The sequence below is a fragment of the Physcomitrium patens genome, chromosome 10, assembly GCF_059467195.1.
Source record: "Physcomitrium patens ecotype Gransden chromosome 10, ASM5946719v1, whole genome shotgun sequence".
NCBI classification, from domain to species: domain Eukaryota; kingdom Viridiplantae; phylum Streptophyta; class Bryopsida; order Funariales; family Funariaceae; genus Physcomitrium; species Physcomitrium patens.
The window spans coordinates 5,550,869-5,566,077 of record NC_143419.1 but is presented as its reverse complement, the minus strand read 5'-3'; the positions used below and the strand labels follow the sequence as shown (position 1 = coordinate 5,566,077).

Here is a 15,209-nt window from a genome sequence, read left to right as displayed (position 1 = left end):
GATTTAGTAACCATTTATTTGAACTATATATAACAATGAAGGGACAATTAAAAGAGACTCAAGAAGAATAAAAGAACAACATGGATGCCTATCTTAAATAACAACTTCATTTTTACATTGTTGATAAAATATGATTGCTTTGTCATAATATTAAAACTATTCGTCTTTGTGACAAGTTGAATTATCATAGACTTGGATTATTTTCTATTTATAAATAAGTCAATCTAATCACTTATTAATTACATCTACTAGAGTCTATGAAAATCCATCTTATATTTCACATATTTTTTTTTGGAGCCATATAAGATAGTGAATATCTTAAGAAAAAAGCAAATACTATTGCCTCCTATAGAAGTAGATAATAATCAAGAATTTGATGTAGAAGAAGTCTTAGACTTGAGTCGGCACCAACTTAGGTTGGAATATTTTATTCAATAGCACAAATAGAATATTAGCAAACATATATAAGAGTAAGCAAAAAATCTTACAAATGTAGCAAAGAAGGTCAAAGCTTTTCATCAACAATATCTATCAAAACTAAGATAAAGGATAACAAACCTTTTCTATAAAAGAAACATAATTTAGAAAAGTTTGTATTCTACTATCTATCTTTCTATGTAATTTCTATGTAATTGTTACGTTGAGGAAATGGAGAATCAACAACCAACACATTCAACTAAATAGCCATTATTTGCTGATTTACTAGACAAGACATTGCAATTATCATAGTCTTTAAGAGCAACATGTATTTTTTCAAATACATGACAACATACAATGCATTTAATTACATGACCTAGAAAAAAAAATCTCAATGTTTGATGATTTTATTGGAGGTAGGAATAACTCTTGATGGTATTATATATGTTTTGTTTGAAGGGAGTTATGAAGGTCTCAAAAATGATCAAATAATAAAGTGGTCTTCCTACCTTAAAATGAGATATTATTAATGGGTGAGAAGACCTATCAACTACCTTCAAATGGTATAAAGATTAAAATACATGACAAATATAATTTGCCACATCTTAAACTTCTTTGGTATGTGATTATCGATCCTCATAGAATTCGCCCCTAGAACGAACATAATGTCATAGACATATATTTATTATGATTGTTATCTAGGTGATATGAATATATAGAAGTAGATAAAACTAGATTAATTTCATAATATCTTTTAGGAAAGCTTTGTAGAAACTTTATAGGTGCTGCTTTTACTTTACATGTATTTATAGTTGATTGATAGGTTAGAAACTTGGTGAACAAGTTAAAAATTATTAGAATCAATCAAACATAATATCTTTAAATAATTAAATAAACTCATATTTACTTTGAATACTATAATCATAAAGATTTGTATTTTTTTTTATTTATCAAGCTATAGATTTAAATATATATATACATATACATATATATATATATATATATATAAATATATGTATGTATTTTGGTAGCTTTTAAATCAAGTTTTATTCATTTTGATTACTCATATTTAATATTTAAATTAGTAATTATTAATATTTTTTAAAATATGAAATTTACATTGGATGAAATAATACTTACATGTATATAAATTATTATTATTTTATAGTAAGTCTTGGAAAGATTTTAAAAATTGACTTACACTATTATAAAAAATTGTTGTATGTTTTGTTCATTGAGTTGAATGCAAATTCTATTTATAGATTTATAGCAGAGTTAAGTTCTTTAACATACACATTAGATTAAAATTTGTAAATAAATATCATACAATTGCATTAAATACATACACACAATCGTATATATATATATATATATGTATTCACATACATTCGCCCATACATGTGGATTAGACAAAATAAAATTTACTTTTAGTACTGATTTGTTTTCATTAGTTTATATATTTTGATTTTTTCTTTGTAATGGTTATAGATCTTAATTACAGTAATATATATACATGTATATACCATAAATATTAAACTGTCGAACCAAAAACTTCAATTTGTGATATTTATTATTACACATATCTATGCATGTATTTTAATACATAACATAATCCTAGAAACTCTAAGTTGACTTTCACAAGAAATTTGGATAACTTACACGTTTTTACAGAAATCAATATGAATTGTTGAAACATATTTCATGTGCCTAATTCTTACTGCCGATATCATCCAATTAGGGACAGCATGCTTGATGTTTGCAAGTTATTCTGCATTATTTATTTATTTATATTTTTACAGGAATAACTTCAGACCCTCTGCATCTTAAGTGATATGCAATTACTAGCCAAAAATTTGATAGTTTAAGTGGTTTCCAACAATGGGTTGTGAACATGTGTCCCCAAAGGCACAAACATTGTTTTTCACAAACACCACTCCTTACTAAGTTTGCATGATGTTAAAGAGTAGGTGTTGAATGAGTTTGTTTCAGTAGCAGTTGCAGATGGCAGATTCCAAAAGGTCTGGTCCTCTTCAACAGCACATCGTCCAGTTAGTCAGCACATTGTGAGGCAAGATCCAGTGATAGATTACCATGGAGTACAAAGTCAATAAAGGAACTCCTAAAATGACATTTGTATATTATATTTTGCCAGAAGGCGAATTTGATGATATCTGCTCCATATACCGCTAGGGAAAACTCACACAACTCAGCTTACCATGTTGGAAAACTTGGTCAATTTGCCTCTCTTTTTAAATGTACAACATTTGAAAAGGTCCACAGACCCCAAAATCGTAGGGAATCAGCAATCCCTTGAAGAAGAAAGAAAGAGAAAGAAAAGAGTCTCATGGTACAATGTACTTATCCAGAGGAATGCTAACTATTCCTATGGACTAACTAGCCAGGCTGCACCTCCAAGCATACTCCATGTTAGAAGAACATTCACCTCCAAAACACTTGTAGGGAGTAGCACTCTTTGGGCCACTCCTCTAGTTTGGGTGATCTTTCTTCATCTTACATTGTAGCAGGCCATGTGAGTTAGATTACACAGTAAGACGAAGAAGGTAAGCGAGCGAGAGAGAGAAAGAGAGAGTTGCGCATGGGATCACACCGTGATTTTAGCTTGTTAGCATTCCTCAGAAACTAGCATGTTTCACTTCAGTGCCGGAGCTTGTAGGGTGGTCGTGGTGGTGATTGGTGAGGTACAATGCTGGTAAGTTGGCGTTGCTCGTTGTACCGGCGATTGACCAAGCACCAAAAGATGATGAGCAGGACTAGAATGGAAGACAATACTGCAAATGCATCCCATATGCGGTTGATGGCAACCTTTGCAGGGCCACACCGTACATTCACCATGGTCTTGATTGGGTTTAGCAAAAGGGAGCAGTTGGTAAGCCCCTCCATAAGCGGAAAGGCATCCAAAATGCTTTGCGAAGCTGCAAGCAAAGAGTCAACAATGCATTGTTAAAAAGCCTATGCCCCAAGTATTCACCTCAGATAATAAATGTCAAAAGGGGCATCGGCAAAGAGGTAAATGAGGCTAGAAATTAATACCTTTAGTCATTGCAGCGATTCCGTTGTAAGTAGTTTGGTTAGCATAAAATGGGTATATCTTTAAGCATTCTTTTCGAGTGCCATTGCACACAAAAGGCTTGACAAGCTGCAAACCACGAGATACATCTAGGAGATGTCAGGTTCTGAAAGCCGAATCATTCCTACCAGTACCTAAGCAGAAGTCCTCACAAAAGCAGAAGAAAATTGAGTGAAAATCTATTACACCTACATTGGATAGTTCGCTAATTGGAAGCGTATCATTAGCACAAATGCCAGTGTATTTGTACTCTGGAGGTGGACCAATTGGATCACAAACTCCTGTCAGATCAGTGGATCCATTGGCGTAGAATAGAAATTGATCTGTTGCATCCGAAATTACGTTCTTTAACGCCTCCCGAATTTCCGTGTATTGCGTATCAGATGAAGCCAAATCCGAGCACGGCAGCAAGTCATCAAGAGTTGTGTTCTGGGGGTTTTCAAGATACTGCTTGAAAGCTAAGCAAGTGTCATCTGCAATACTGGCATCCGTGCAAAAAAACTCGTTGTTAACCCGCAAATTCTAACATGGCTCAAGTCCGATCGTATTCAAGACACCATATTTGTCAAGATCTTCATGCTCTCAAAACTTCAAATGTCTCATATGCAACATCTTGGAGATATAAGAATTAAATCTTAGCAAGGTCTTCACTGAACAAAAAAGGTAGTCAACTTACTTATGAACTGTCAGGAAAAACCCAAACATGACCCACGTCAAAGCAGTGAACATCCACGTAACCACGATGATGAAGTAGAAGAAGCGCCTCCACCTTAGAAACGTTGACACTGTTCCCTCAAGGCGCCAAACATTAGTAGAATTTTAGTTAAGCGTCTGAATCTCAATCTTATGAGATACCCCAGATATTCATCCATGTGATTTTTGTAATTCATTTGCAACCAGTTTTCTAATTGTTAAGTTAAAATGTACTCAGCGTAAAAGAAGAGAAGGGTAATAAGCAGCATACCCAACCCAAGAATGATTAACAGCAGACTCAACGAAGTCACAACAAGTAACACTATTTCTCTGCATAACGCCATCACAAAATAGTTAGCAGAGTTAGAGCTAAGCTATCACACGAAACTGAATGAAATTTGTGAAGCACCACTGCAGCATAGGAACAAAGATTCTACACACATTCAAGTGCTGGGTGCTCACACAATTTTGAAGACCTTCTGATACGTCTTTTTGTTGACGAAAACTTTTTCGTTCACGAGATCGGCGATACTGACAAGCTGGCTCTCCGTCGAGTTCAATGTGCGATACAACTGACGATTGTAAGGCAACACATTGCCCTTCACTTCGTTAAGTGTGTCGGAGACGGTGTAAACCGCATTCGTTGCATTTTGAGCTGCGTCTACAATCACGTCCTCCACATTGTATGCCTGCGAGGTGAAATTCTTGCACGCTATGAACAGCACCACGCTGCTGCCACTGCAATTACCCACGGCGGCCGTGGAAAATTATCAATCAACTCCGTCCAGACAATGTGCGTGAAATTTAGGGTTTGGGAATGAATCAGCAATCAACTATACAGTTTGAAATGTGTCAATACTTACACAGTAGCCGCAGAAAGGAGGAAAATTATTGTCCAGGGCACACAGTGGTAAGCTATTGTGCGTGGCCGCTTCGAAGCCTTGGATGACCGTCGGCAGAGACATCGGCAGCAAAGCACAAGAAGGACGACCAGCCCTAGCACCAGCCAAGCGGCAGCAATTGCGTACCCATAGATTCCTGTAAACACTACAGACTGCCATACGCCACATCGCACCGCTCTAGTGAGTAATCCAGCGACTGACTAGTTCACGAAAGAATCAACATGGAATGTGATGCATTCAAATGGCCTCCGACCTTAATAATTTTTGCGTGGAAAAGACGATGTTCAAAAGCAAGTATTGCACTCCAGAGATTTGCCCACGAAATCAGGGTGAGGGTGGCATGATTGTACGTTACTCACTCCCCAGTAATTCTTACTCTTGATGTCGTACCCGGCACGATAATGGTTGAAACTATCAAACGGGTTCAGTCTGTCGTCTCTTGGTGCCAGCGGCCTGAATTTCTCTGTTGAGGTGTTTGTCGCCAATAATGATCTTCCGCGGACTGCATTGAATCGATCAGGGGCTAAGTGTCGCCAAATATCAACCGCTCAACTACCCCCAGCGGTACAAGACAATGTCTAACAGCTGTTCCAAACCTAAACTAAAATCGATGTGCGTCCTACATTCTACGAAGTAAAGCGACATCATCGCCTGTAATTAATTCAATGATCCTAGATGTTTTGAAAGAATCTTGCAAATCGACTGCCGGACTTGTTCATTTCACAATCCCGGACAATTCAGAATTGAGAGAGTTTTCAGTTACTGCATTCAATTCAACAGACAAGGAGGTGTTGAAAGCTTACCAAACTTCCATTCGCTACCGCTGTCTCCAGATGCAATTGGGAAGAGCTTGAGATATGACCCTCCTAGTCTTCTTACTCGTGTGTACTCACTGTAGCTTTGCACTGGTTGCGGTTGGAATGCTAAGCAAACAAGATACACAAACAAAATTCCTGCAAAACTCACACTGCTTCTTACAGAAGAGCGGATTCTGTAGGTTTGAGGCAGTGATCCTCCAATGACTACTGCATACTTTAATTGCTGCACGCTCCCTGGAATCCCAAATCCGAGATTCGACATCATTGGCTACGAGCCACTGCAGTTCGCTCCGAACTCTAATTGTCAATGTGTCACGCAATGATTGCTCCCACTTGGAAACTAGCATTTGCTCGGTAAGGCGGCATACAATCTATTGTGTGCATCCTTTCAAGTGCACACAAAGAGTTGCTACGGCCTTAAGGTTGTCCCCAACTAGCTCCAATACAGTGCAAGATCCTTCATGAGCCTTCATTCTTGCCGGAATGCATAAAGCATTTGCAAAAGCTGATTGAAATCAATATTGTCGCAAAGATGAGCAAACCGCGTGCAATCGTGCGAGCTTGGCTGAACGAAATTGAAACAAGAATAATCAAGCTAGAATGATCATCACAGAGTCGCAAACAAGACTTGTGTTTCCTCCAGCATTTAATCAGGAGAAATCAAAACATTTGAGGCCACTTTCCCAACCTTCTTCACAGCTTTCCTGTTGGCACACGGCGACAGCAACCAAAACTTCCTTGAGCAGTTCCATTCTTTCATCTACATATTATCAAGTAGCCACGAAATGCTAACGAACACACGCGATACCGAAAGAACCTCTTGCGGCCAATCAAGTTACGTCAATGCAACAACAAGCCTTGACTGGTCCACTCTAGGTGGACACCAGCATGACGTGCTTCCAGCGTACAACAGGCCAAACTTGTGACGACTCCAGCCCTGAAAGAGTATTCCACTATCAACGGCCTCTCACGCCACAGAAGCCCAGTCCTGTGCCTCTCTGGAGCCTGAATCCCAAGAACCTTTGCAGCTTCTGTGCCACTTTCTCTTGCGTCCGTCCTTCTCCATGTTACTATAGCATCTGAAGAGTAGCTGATAACCGTCCAGTAATCGCTGTAGGCGGTCCCCTAATGGAATTCAGGATTCTCCGAAATATGGTGAGGTTAAGAGGAAGTTTGGTAGAACCTCCCAGTGCAGGTGCAGATGCCACTTAATCAACGCAGGCTGAGATTGACTTGGAATTAAATTTAGACTTGTTGTCATCGGCGGCTTGGACCAGTTCCACTTCTCATTATTGACACTGTTTACTGGTACGCTTTTGGACCCACTCTAAGTAGAGGGAGATTTCTGTAGCTTGTTATTTTGTTTTGATAATGAGGATGGACCTTGGAGTGGGCTAGTTGATGGAGACAGGGAAGCATAAATCTGTACGCGAACAACAGAGGCCAAAATGTGGATTGGGACAGGATTTCTTTATTTAACATGAAGCATTGTTTGTTAAGAGATTAACAACTTATAATAAGCAATATGTGAAGATATCAACACTCTGATTTTCACATGTTTCATACCACGACTTCAAACGTGGGGGTTTAGCATAATGGCCCATGGAAGAGCACAAACGCTAGTAACCAGGACCAGTGTACAAAATGTATCTTTGTGGTCTCCATGACCAACATGTGAGATTACTGGAACAGACCAGCGAAAGAACGTTATTGCGACTTTGTAAGCAATGGCACAGTATTTTTCAGAAGCAAACTGTGTGCGGTTGTTGGTTCAGGTAAGGGGAAAAAAAAGCTGATGGATATTGAAGTTCGGTTGCAACCACTATCGGTCAAACCAAAGCAAAAGCCAAAAAAAGAAGCCCCCCCCGTACTGCCTTGCAACCAAAACCCACGACCTGTTCAAAAGGCAATTGTTCTTTATTCCTCTAGAAATAAGAAAAGACGCTACGGAGACAAGCATGAATCATACTTCCTACATCTCGCATTTATCTTTCCAGAATCTTAACTGTAACACGAAAAGTTCATGCCTAAGCCTTTAGGTGACCCAGTTCAGCTCGTATGTACAACGTACTCGTACTAGGTGTACAATACAACTTGAGTATGGACGGTGGAACTGCAAATCTCGACGACCTTGGCAATCGGCAGCACATGACATTGCTCAGCGGGTGACGACGACGACGACAAGGACCGACGCCGCGTTGTGTTCACTGGGCTCCACGATCATTCGATCGTGCCAGAAATTTCCGAAATTTCGGCGCCTAGATTCTGCCAAAGAACGGACTTCATGTCGAAAGACAAATCGATTCTTCGCACACAACACCACATCTCTCCATTTGTGCGGACAAAATCATACACTCTCTCTTCTTTATCAGGCGCCCCTGGGCGTCTTTGGATTTGGGGGTCACCCCTTGAAATTCCTTTCGATCTGACTTCGCCGTAGCTGTCGTCGAGCCTGCACCGCACGGCCATGAGGGAGGATTTATTTTATTTTATTTTGTTTTCTTTCTCTCTATATATTCGCTCGATTGCACGGGAGCAGGAGGATGAAGCTTGGGTGGATGAAAGCGGTCATCCATCTTAGCACCGCCCATTCAGAAAGTCAACCATTAGGAAGTCAAACCTATAAAGGCTAATCTTTAAACTAGGATGGCTAATGTTCTTAAGACTAAAAACAATAAATAAATAAATAAGTATGTAAGGAAGTAAGTAAACGATTGTTAAATTGATCCACCCATCCTAGCCATCATCAAATACCAGATCATCACCAAATTTAGTTTTTTGATGTTGGATGTGCAACCAATGACAAAATGGTTAGTCTATTTTTATTATGGTTACAATCATGGAAAAATTCCATCAAGGTTATAATCATAAAAAAAAATAGACAATAAGCAAGAATACTTATCTTTGGATATTTTATTAAAGCTATGACTAACTATGTGACTAGGTTTAGAGTGAGTGGACTTCTTCTTGGGACAAGGTGGAAGATAGTCTATTACTCCAAACTTTATGTAGCTGCTTCGTCACTAAATAAAATCAACACAAGAAATGATTGGAAAAAAAAATATTGTACAAATACATTTGCAAATTATGCACCACCAACTATGCCAATGATTGATAATCAAAGAACCAAATAACTTCTTTATTCTTGTAACTATGTACTTTGGTGCATTAAGCATTGCAAGCAAGTATTTTTTTTCTTAGATTGTCGTGGACTCACTAGCATGGCAAAAAGCTAGTGTGTGACACATCAAAGCATAGTTTCTATGAATTCTTTTCCTTGTTATATCCAAGATTAGTTGTAAGCTTTGCTTTTTATATAAATTTATCTTACTAGATACACCACTTACATTCATCTGTTATGAATTAGATCAAATTTCAGCTTTGATTTAACTTTGTATGGTCAATACTTGATTTGCAACATAACCAATGGACACAATTGAATTTAACAACATGCTTGCAATATCTAATGTCTATAAAAAACATTACAATAAATCATATATTCTAGTAACCTTCAAACTTAATTAACGACTTCTATTAATTCATAAATTTCAACAATTCTAATACAAATCACAAATCAAAACAAATAAAAAAAAATCAACTATGCAAATTGTAGGATATGCACCTTGCTAGATTCAATTCAAATCCTTAATTCTATATCTAAGACTTATATTATTCTACCAAGCAATAAGCACATATATGTTGTTGTATGCAAGATGTGGTTTCGTAAGTCTTATACATGAAGTAATAATCTAATGTTTATGCTTCGTTGGCTTTTTGATTTCTTATCAAAGACATGAATCTCAAAGAAAGAAAACTTCAATACACTCTTGTGTCATTCAAAAGATAAGAAAATCACTCGAAGATGATATGATATTAAATTAGAATGACTATTGCTAAAGATAAAAAGACTAAAAAGTCTTGAAACAAGACTAAGAATTAGAAAGGCATTGACAAGAATGAAGAAGGATTCACTTTTGTCTCCATATATACTCTTAACTAGGAGTTATGTGGCAATGGCTTATAAGACCTTCAAAACATATTGACTTTGCAAGACACATATTTTAACTTACAAGATAAGTTTTCTACATGTATGCCATATAGTTCACCTTTTTTACAAGCTACCAACATGTGGTTAACTTGTTGATCAAGTTTCTAATCTACCAATCAACTACAAACAAATATAAAGTCAAAATAATATCTATGCAGCTTCAAGAAAGCTTCTTTAGAAAATATTATGAAATAAATCTACTTTTATCTACTTCTATTTAATCATATAAGCAAATATTAGAATAAATATACATGTCAATAATATTTCTAGCTATAGATGGAGGTAACAATCCAACTTGAGGTTGTAATAGAGATAGACTTGGATTAGCAATCTTTCACTACAAAATCCAATCTCAAATATAGAGAGTTTTTGTTAAATTTGATATTTGACAAACTTCATTGCCAATAGATAACAAAAAAATATAAGAAAGATTAGTATCTAGAATAAAATATTTAGTTTAGCATAAGTATATTTGAGGTTTGATTATGTCTCATTTATGAAGGTAGTAACACTTGTGACAAAAATCTTTCTTGTAGAGATTATATTTAAAGCTTATTTTTTATTCACATTTTGTAACATACAACATTAAAATAGAGAAGAAAATTTCTTTTCTTGTAGTAGCATTATACAAGTTTTATAGTATATTTAACTTCACATACTTTCAATGAAGTATCTGCAAGAACAATAATTCCATAAGAAGTGCACACAAAACTCTATTTCAAAACTTGTAATTATTTAGATACTTAAATACCTTAATGTTTGCTGCAATGAACAACAATGTTTAAGAATATCAACAATATAATGTCAAAATGAGGAAATTAAGGTAGCTTATATAAAAACAATAAGATTAGTTTATATAAACATAAGCATAAATCATCATAGCTTACATAAGCACATATGCTCCTATATGGACATGAGCACAAATCAAATTATATTAGATTGTTAGAATAGCACTCCAATTTCAACTCATATTGAGATTACTCAGCCAATAGATTATTATATTTTTTTTATTTTTACTTAAATAAGGTTGTAATACCTCTACTATAAATCCAAGTCAATTGGTTGTGCAATAATAAAAGATTGTGAAATATAAGCATAACAAGAATGACAAGTGCATATATTATGTTGGATGCTTTTGGAATTTTTTTAATGACACACATTTGCACTTTTGGCTTTGACTTCTTTAAATTGCAAAGAAAAATATTGTGTAGAATGTGGCTTTGATTTATTTGTTGTGTGGCACAAACAACCTTTTGGATGGCTTCGTATCGGATTTTCTAAACCTTTAGTCATTGTTGTAAGCTCCAAAAGCTATTCATATACCTTCTACTACTTGTGAGGTAGGATCAACCGATATGTATAACCAACTACTTCAAAAATAGAGTCCAATTCAATAAAAGTAACAAATCTCTTTAGAATTGACTCAACTATCAAAACTTAATAGATTCATCAAGAGATATTGATTATAGAAATCATTGATCATTAAGACTTCATTGTAAAATTCTCTTAATTTGATATTGATAAGAGAGTCTCATTGTGGTTATAAACACACTTAAACATAAATTATTGTTAGTATTTAAAAGAATTATAGAGAATTAAAGCTACTCATATACAAGATTAAGAGCATGCATTGATATCCTCATAAAAACACCTTTGAAAAAATTGATATTTGTGAAGGCGATGTACATGCATACATTTAGAGCTTTCTTTGTGTTTTAATTGCTCTAATTATATTCTCAAAAATGTGAGATAGAAAAATGTGTATACCTTGAAGATTTTTGGTGGAGAATTTGATGTATAAGTTTAGGGCATAATATTGACCTTTCACATATAATGTGTGCATACAACTAAGATAGAAGTTACTATTTTTTTAAAGATTTTATAAATTATTTTTTATAAAGAGTCTAGGTTTTTTGAAGACATGCTACAATTACTTTAGTAGAAGCAAAAGAAAATTGAGCACACATGATCATGTGCTCCATTTGAAAAACCTCATTTAAAGAGAAATTTATGACGTTGGTCCATTTCGGAGAAAGCTAGATCAACCACCATCTACTTTGAATAGAAAATATTTCTTACAGTTGACTAATAAATATTTTTGGATGTGTCAAACATAAAGCAAAACCATAGATGTGAAGCAAACATCTTCAATGGCATTTATTAGTGTCAAGTTCTTGTTAGCACCAATAGTGATGGCTTGTAGTTTTCTATAGAGTTGAAGGAGTTGCATCAACAACAACCAAAAGAAGACTAGGTTTCTTCTCAAAAAAATGCAATTGGAATCATAAAGGATAAGTTAAAATTTATGATACCTATGGCATGCAATATAAACATTATAATTTTTTTGTTTTACATTATATTGTTTATATTGCATTTCTAAATTTCTTATAAAATTGCCAATAAAATTTCTATTTAGTTACATGTACATATAATAGATTAAAAAATTGTTATAGAAGTATTTTTTTTAGCCACTTCAAAAGTTGATACAAAAACTTGCTACAAGATTCTTTTAAAATATCTTGCAAGCTTATAAAAATCATAACTATTCATTAATACAACTTTAAGATTTATTTTAAAAACTTTAAATAATTTAATACAACTTTTAAGTAGATCTATATAATATTATTGAAAATCATAATAAATTTACACTCTTAACATAATGTTTTTAGATGAATCATTCATACAACTCTTTTGAAATAATCAACATATCTAAAATAAATTTACAACAAGATTGATATCAGTTACCATCTTGTACTTAAAAAAATAATTTGTTACGGATTATAATTTTTTTTTATTTTTTTTAATTTACTTTTTATATTTTATATTAATATATTATCTTTTAAAATATTTGATATAAAATAATTTTATTAATAATATCATATATATACACTTCTTTTTTCTTTAAATATTTTTAATAATAAATTAATAATATATTTAAAAACTAAATATATATAATATTTTTACTTATAAAATATTATTGTAAATTCTATTTAAATTTATTTAATATACTTGTAAATAAAAATAAAAAAATAATAATTTAAAATCATTTATTTTAATTAATAAAATAAAAAATAAATATTTTTTATTAGTATCAAGTATATAACTATTTTATTTTATTAAGAAAAATAGTATTGAAATTAATTAAAAAATTAATAATAATCATACAACTTAAAAAATTTAATTTTAATATTTAATTTATATGACTTTTTTTTTACTTGGTTTTAAAATATATTTAAAAATAAAAATAAATTTTAGAATATAAAAGAATTATTATAGACATTATTTGTATTTAGAGCATAATAATCCATTTTAAAACATGGCTAAACTTAGAGTAATTGTATATTATTTTATTGTAGATATTACTTGTAATAGAAGCTAATTAAAATTTTAAAAAGTTCTAATCTTACATTTATTATTTGTAATATAATTTTTAGACTTTTATAATTTATTTTTATGCAACCAATTGTTTAAAAATATATATATAATACATCCTTATTATTTTAATTAATACCAAAATTAACTTAATTTCTACTCAATACTTAGTTTTATATATATATATATATATATATATATATATATATATATATGTGTGTGTGTATGTGTGTTGGTCATTTAAATTTTATTGAAGTTTCTTGATTTCGATTTAAGATCTTTCTTGAGAGATTAATAAAATCTTCAACAAACCTAAGTTTTTCTATTTCATTTCTATATAAATATATACATATTAATATTCAAATGAGTATTAATAATTTTATAGATTGATAAATTTTATTCTTATAACATCTAATTTATTATATATATATATATATATATATATATAAATCTAATTTGAACCAATCTTGTTATTTATTCAAGTTATTGCAGTAATTTGATACTTATTTTAGCCTAAAATATTTTCCTTGGTTTCTTTTTAGTTTTTTTTCATTTTATTTAAAACTGAATAATGCATAATAGATAAAAAAAAAAATTATGTTTTATATTTAATATGATTGAATTATAATTAATTACTTATTTCATAATATATTTATTGTATGATACCTATCTATATCTAAAAGAAGATAATTATAATTACTTCATTATAAAGTTAAATAAAGTTATTAAAATTTATGTAATTTTTTATCTCTATTCATTATTATTTTTAATTAAGAATTAATAAGTTATTTATTTTTTTAATTATTTATTTATTTATTTATTTATTTTTCTTATTTTTATAGCATATTTTTTGTCATTAAAAGAGTGTTAATAAAATACTCAATAGTAGCTATTCCATAAATTCTAATAGTGCTTCAAAAAGGAAGATATTTTAAATGGTGAACATTATAGTAAAAATAAACACATAAAGTTAGATGATGGTTTTAGTATAGAGAGTTTTGGAATCATATGTCTCTTAAGTTTTACAATATTTTTAAGTCACCTTATTATTTGCTTTAGATCCTTTGATATTGGTCTGTTATATTTTAAGACCTTTTGATGTTTTAGAGATTTAATTTATATTTTTGGTGATTGTAAGTATATATTTTATACACCTAATTTTTAAAATATTTATAACATATATAAATTAAATATAAATAGTACAAATGCATTAGTTTCATTTAATACAATACTTTAACTATCCAATCTTTGTTTATTAAAAATTATTCTATGTTATAATTAAAAATACTAATTATATATTTTATATATTTTTAATTACTATTTTATTAAATTTTAAATTAATTTTTTTAAAGAATAATTTAATAATGGTTAAAAATATTATGCTATGATAAATAATAAATCATTTTCTAATGTTTTAAAGAGTGATTTCTAATATATTTCAAATACTAGACATAAAATATAGAATTCTACCAAAAACCACCTATAATTAAGTAGATAAATTGAACATATGAAACATATTTTTGAGTGACATCTTGATTAAAATACAAGTAATTTATAAGATGATTGGATAAAAAAATTCAGTATAAGAATTGATTAAAGACAAAGCATGAAATTGATATTTAAAAAATTGTATTAATTTCCAATCATGATCATTGTAGTAAGTCATATCTTTTTGAATCAAAGATAATAGAAACATACTTGGAGAAGATTTTATAATGTATTTTTTTATCATCCAAATTTAACTTATGCTAAATATGTAAAAAACTTAAAATCAATTTTATGTTAATACAATGATTATACCTATATATCTATATGTATATATGTAGATATATATTTTTAAATATTTGATGTATAAAAATCATGCAATATTA

At 31.8% G+C, this 15,209-nt stretch overlaps 1 protein-coding gene across 1 annotated transcript; it reads right to left on the bottom strand.

The window, feature by feature from the left end:
• Positions 1–2,525: 2,525 nt before the first annotated feature.
• Positions 2,526–6,940, bottom strand: LOC112287988 (uncharacterized). Its single transcript, XM_090253552.1, has 10 exons — positions 6,607–6,940; positions 5,904–6,423; positions 5,460–5,602; positions 5,062–5,252; positions 4,661–4,936; positions 4,470–4,528; positions 4,182–4,290; positions 3,698–3,986; positions 3,469–3,574; positions 2,526–3,350 (listed from the first exon to the last, which is right to left on the bottom strand). The coding sequence occupies exons 2-10, from the start codon at positions 6,181–6,183 to the stop codon at positions 3,073–3,075; spliced, it is 1,731 nt and encodes a 576-aa protein (XP_090109678.1). The 5' UTR covers positions 6,184–6,423; positions 6,607–6,940; the 3' UTR covers positions 2,526–3,072.
• Positions 6,941–15,209: the final 8,269 nt, after the last annotated feature.

Excerpts from the sequence above, each read along its gene's own strand:
- LOC112287988 (XM_090253552.1), bottom strand. The coding sequence starts at position 6,183 with ATGATGTCGAATCTCGGATTTGGGATTCCAGGGAGCGTGCAGCAATTA. Across the intron at positions 4,937-5,061 it reads CTCCTTTCTGCGGCTACTGT|TGGCAGCAGCGTGGTGCTGT; the intron begins GTAAGTATTGAC and ends GGGTAATTGCAG. Across the intron at positions 3,575-3,697 it reads CAATTAGCGAACTATCCAAT|CTTGTCAAGCCTTTTGTGTG; the intron begins GTAGGTGTAATA and ends CGTGGTTTGCAG.